The 4,905-nt window shown below is 40.7% G+C and overlaps 2 protein-coding genes across 2 annotated transcripts in view; both read left to right on the plus strand.

Annotated features, from left to right (window-relative positions):
• plgrkt (plasminogen receptor, C-terminal lysine transmembrane protein) overlaps positions 1-2,598 on the plus strand; it is an 8,552-nt gene extending 5,954 nt beyond the window's left edge. The window contains exons 3-5 of the mRNA XM_031855482.1: positions 50-180; positions 805-914; positions 1,361-2,598. Of these exons, the coding sequence (XP_031711342.1) occupies positions 50-180; positions 805-914; positions 1,361-1,488 (369 nt within the window). The 3' untranslated portion in view covers positions 1,489-2,598. The remainder of the gene's footprint in view (positions 1-49; positions 181-804; positions 915-1,360) is intronic.
• Positions 2,599-2,688: 90 nt separating this feature from the next.
• On the plus strand, positions 2,689-4,450 carry rln1 (relaxin 1). The gene is made up of 2 exons (XM_031855481.1): positions 2,689-3,365; positions 3,853-4,450. The coding sequence occupies exons 1-2, from the start codon at positions 3,173-3,175 to the stop codon at positions 4,200-4,202; spliced, it is 543 nt and encodes a 180-aa protein (XP_031711341.1). The 5' UTR covers positions 2,689-3,172; the 3' UTR covers positions 4,203-4,450.
• Positions 4,451-4,905: the final 455 nt, after the last annotated feature.

Raw genomic sequence — 4,905 nt, forward strand, 5'->3', positions numbered from 1 at the left:
TGTGTGTGTGTGTGTGTGTGTGTGTGTGTGTGTGTGTGTGTGTGTGTAGATGGAGCGTCAGATCCTGATGCAGAACCAGATGAGGGAGAGACAGATGGCTATGCAGGTCGCCTGGTCCAGAGAATTTCTCAATTACTTTGGGGCTTTCTACGCAGTGACTACAGTTGGGCTCACCTTAGGGTGAGTTCACTACACGACTGCTCATAGAGATCAGCTCAAAGGTGTTTGGCTTACAGTCAACATTCACCCAGAGGCGATCTCTTGTTTCTAACACGCACAAACAAAGACCCAGTAATAATAATAACTCAACCTCATAATGCACAGTGAGAGAACAACCTGCACCAGTGTGTATGACAGCTGTACGTCTTCCTCAGTATTAAAGTCATCACAGTCTCGTAGCCTTTACTGGTGCAGCTCCATGTAGGACGTTCGTCACATAAAGTTTAACTGTGCAGCTCTTACAGTCTTGCTAAAAATCACAAGCCTCCTATAGTTGGCGCTACGGCTACATGACAAATCATTCATGCGTGGTTGTAGGTCTAATTCACGTGACATTTTCCACAATTTATCCTTCTATATTCCCAGGATTTGGGTATTACAAACATTTTAAAATGTCAACATAATGGCCCTCTGTGTTGCTGTGTATTGTAATGAAAATATCGGATTCAATTTTCTGAAATTAAATATAATTGTGTAGCCAAAATGGAAGTATGCATTCTCTGAGTGCTTTTATTTCTCCTTTCATCACATCATTACAGTGGGAGATACTGAGTTGATCTTTTTTTCTTTGTCATTTTTTTTCAGTGCCCTTAAAAGAAAGAAACCACTCCTATTGGCTCCCGTCGTCCCTCTCAGCTTTATATTGGCCTACCAGATGGACAGCGCCTACGGGACACTTATTTATCGCCTAAGAGGTAGGACTACGTCGTTATTATTATTATCGTCACTTCCACACACAAGCAAAGTCGTGTCGGTTATCTTTTACTTTTCAAGATCTACTCTCCACAATTACCAACGTTTATTAAACAATAATACCTTTAAGTTTATGTATGTCTATACCTATTTTGCCCAAATCTTTTTGGGGGTGTGAATATATATATATATAGATATAGATATAGATAGATAGATAGATAGATAGATAGATAGAGATATATATTTATTAAACCTCATCTCCATTCCTTAATGTTTCTCTGCCATTAGTGCACACTTGGAAGGCGGAAACCTAATAACTACTGTTAATTAACTGACGCATAATAAATGAACTGGCTTATTTAAACTGCTGCAGCGTGGAGGACAACAATAGTTGTTTTCACTGCCACAATATCCCACACTGTTTTTTTCCCCCCCGTTGTACCTTCAGGGGAGGCTGAGAGTATTATGACGTCTGAACATGGCCGTCTGGACCTTCCTCACGGGACTCCAACTTTCGATAGCATAGAGAAAGCCCGCCGCGCTCGAAGCAGCCTCGCCTCCTTCTTGGAGAAATGACGTGTTGGTTATTTGAGACAAAATCCCAAAAGTCCAGTCGATGCATTCACCCTTCCTGCTTTTGCTGAAGAAAAACTGCCAACTGTCTTTTTGACATTATTGAGTCTATGGTTTGCACTAATTCTTTATCATGGACCTTGAGTCAAATAAGCCTCAATATTAATGAATGTAAAAATTATTCATTTGTGGTGGTTGTTATTTGAGGTGCGCAAGTGGCCAAACACATATACTTAAGCCAAACAAATTGCTTAAGTTAGTAATATACTGTCAGCACTGTAGTATAGCATTGAATAGATCTGTAACATGAATATTCGCATCATTACATTACCATTTTAATGTCATTCACGCAAGATTATTGTATACTGACTCAAAATGAATGCTGCCTTCCAAATCCAGAATATATTCTACTTATATACAGTATGCTATGGTGTGTAAATGCTTTTTAATATTAATGGATTTCCAATATTTCAGCTGTGCTTTTTGTAACTTTCCCAGTTTTAACTCACCACATACTAAAAAGCAGCTTAGCCTCAGTATGCAATATGGAATTGGGACACTGCGTTCATCTCAACAGATTGTGTTCGCTTGTTAATCGTGCTGTTAATTAAAGCTGCATTAAGCGATGTTGACCACTAGAGGGCAGAACAACTTTAAAACGCTGTCACAGTAACATCACCTCTACAAAGTCTGAGGTTGTTTTAGTAAACAAAAAACAACTTGACAATCTCTGTGTATAGGAATGCAATACTCACGTTTTTTTTAGCTCTAGTTCGGCTCACAAACACGGATGAACAGAGTGATCAAAATGTTAATATAAGAGATATGCAACACTGCAGACATTTGTCATGACAGCGGAAGATTGTTATTGCTCCAAACTGTCACTAAACCTTTTGGTCATTGTTTCTGAAAGAGTTAATTTGCCACGGTCCAATATGAGTGCTTAGGAGCTTTACCGCAAAGCTGAAGCATTGCTGCACCTTTTTATTATCCAAGTTGTATTCAGCGGATGTAAAATATTACACGGTGCTGATATTTATGCATTGTTTATTTATCATAATGTTAACTCATGGAAGCTATATTTGAAAATCCAATAAAAATAAATATTGCCAATACTTTCTCTTCTACAACCATATTTTGTGACAAGCCACTAACTTGTAGAAAACACCTAACTTTGCTTTTACATCGATATCATATAAAAGCCTAAAGTACTTAAAGTCTTAATTTCTTCCCCAGTGACGTGCACAAGACATGCCTTCACATTTTTTGTCTCAAAATCATAATTGAAACTAGTGTATGAGTAATGTGCACACTTCACAATGAAATATTCCCCTAATATTATTACAATAAAGAAATAACTGCATGTACGTCATTGTCATCCATCTAAAAGACGTGAGAGGGAGGGAGGGAGGGGGGAGTGAGAGGGGTTGGGGTTGGATGCATAGGTTGATGAGTGAACCAGTGACTAGGTTTACAGAGAGAACAAAAAGAGGAAACCAGAGCCTGCTCTGCAACACAACAACACTTACAACTTCAGCATTTGGCTGCAACATAACTCTTCTAACAGAAAGAAAACAACAAGGAAACTAACAGGATTGGAAACTCTGTCCAGATCTGAGGTGGAGCTCATCTTGACCCTCCTGTGCAGCGCAAACCAGCCAACTCGTTCTGTTAGTTTCAAGTGAAAATGCTCTGGTTGACTCTTGCCGTGGCTGTGGTGTGTGTCGGTGGCATCTGCAACTGTGGGAAGGCGGACCTGATGGACAGGTTGATCCTACCGAGGGACTACGGCGTGAAACTGTGCGGGAGAGAGTTCATCCGAGCGGTCATTTTCACCTGCGGCGGCTCCCGGTGGAGACGATCCACGGAGGCGGACAAAGGTGAGTCAACATTACTGCCTTTTCACTAATTGCTTAATTTGTGCACAAAAATTGGTCAAGTGTACGTATTTCTAAAAAAAAAAAAATATCAGCACTCAACTCAGCAATCAACTTCTGACTGTGTTGAAACATGTCTTTAAACTCTGTGAAATGTATTTCTAATTTGCGAGCACGTTACTGTAGATGGTGAGTTATTACACATAAAAAGGTAATCAGCCCCCCCCCCCCCCCCTGCATTTCAGTTAGACAGCTGATTGACAGAGCCTTGTATTTCAGCACCATGGTCAGCTCATGTTCATTGGTAATTGCACAAACCCTTTTCGTGAGTAATAACTATTATTTCAGTGTCCTCCTAAAAGCACCTTTTTCTAAACATGTTCTGATCTTTGAATATATTTTTACAATAACTGAAGGTGCATTTGAAAAACGATGGACTGTAATCTCTATATTCAACTCATGTTATTATTTATCTGTCCTTTTTCTCCAGATCCCTTCAGGTGGAGTTCCCTCAGTGATGTTACAGTGGAGGACAACCAGCACACCTGGCAGTCCGGCCCAGAGCTCACAGCAGACGATCTTTCTCCTCTCAGAGTCGGCCACGCTCACTCCCTGGCAGACCTGCTGGCTCTATACGGGGCCAGAGGGGACCGGCAGCAGCAGCTGTCGCTGACTGACTTGGCCCTTCGTTCGTCCACAGTTTTAGGCGAGCGAGACGGTAGCCGAGCAGCAGCTGACGGGCCCATACACAGCAAGATGAAGAGGAACTTTTCTCTGGGTGTGGCGGGAAAGTGCTGTAACCACGGCTGCAGCAAGAATGATATCGGACGCTTGTGTTGAGGCACGGAGGAGTGGGGGGGTAGGAGGAGGAGGAGGAGGGATTGGGGAGGGACGGTGTCCACAGTCGTGGAGAGACGTAGGAGGAGAGTTCACATCTGCTCTTTAATAGGCTAGAAGTAGCCTCAAATTTTCTTTATTCCCTTTACTTGATATTTTGTTTTTAAAAAAAAAAAAAATCATGTTCTGTATGTACGGTATTATCACTCTTTCAGCGTCATTGAAAATAAATTTTAAATGCTGTGTTAATATGAAATGTGGAGCCGTGTCATGTGTTGTCTCCCACACTTGTTTATATGCTGGATTTGGAGCACAAAACAGAATCCATATTCCACATTAGATTATTCAACTAAACTACGGTTGTACCAGCAAAGGCCAATATCGCACATTAATGTCATTTAGGCTGCTGTGAACTTATTGCTGGCCTCTGTTCACAGCATTAAGTCTGCCTGATCATTTTCTGTTAACACCCCAAGGACACTACTGCAAAAGAGCAGCTTGGATTTTTTAACCCTTAATGACGCAGATAAAACAAATAAATATTTAACCCCTTGAACAAAACCCAGAAAAGCCTATTAGCTGTTTGACTGAAGGTACAATGTAATAAAAATGTAAAAAACAAGTCGCATTTAGATTTAAAAAGTACAATTTTCATGTCCATAGTACTACAATGTGTTTGGTTTAAGAAATGTAAATTACACACGTG

This window comes from Anarrhichthys ocellatus, unplaced genomic scaffold, assembly GCF_004355925.1.
Source record: "Anarrhichthys ocellatus isolate YVR2014 unplaced genomic scaffold, GSC_Weel_1.0 scaffold16, whole genome shotgun sequence".
In the NCBI taxonomy this organism is placed as follows: Eukaryota; Metazoa; Chordata; class Actinopteri; order Perciformes; family Anarhichadidae; genus Anarrhichthys; species Anarrhichthys ocellatus.

What these genes read in the sequence shown, in the direction of transcription:
- rln1 (XM_031855481.1), top strand. Translation starts at nt 3,173, where the DNA reads ATGCTCTGGTTGACTCTTGCCGTGGCTGTGGTGTGTGTCGGTGGCATC. An exon ending in ATCCACGGAGGCGGACAAAG is followed by an intron (nt 3,366 to 3,852) that starts GTGAGTCAACAT and finishes CTTTTTCTCCAG; the next exon opens with ATCCCTTCAGGTGGAGTTCC.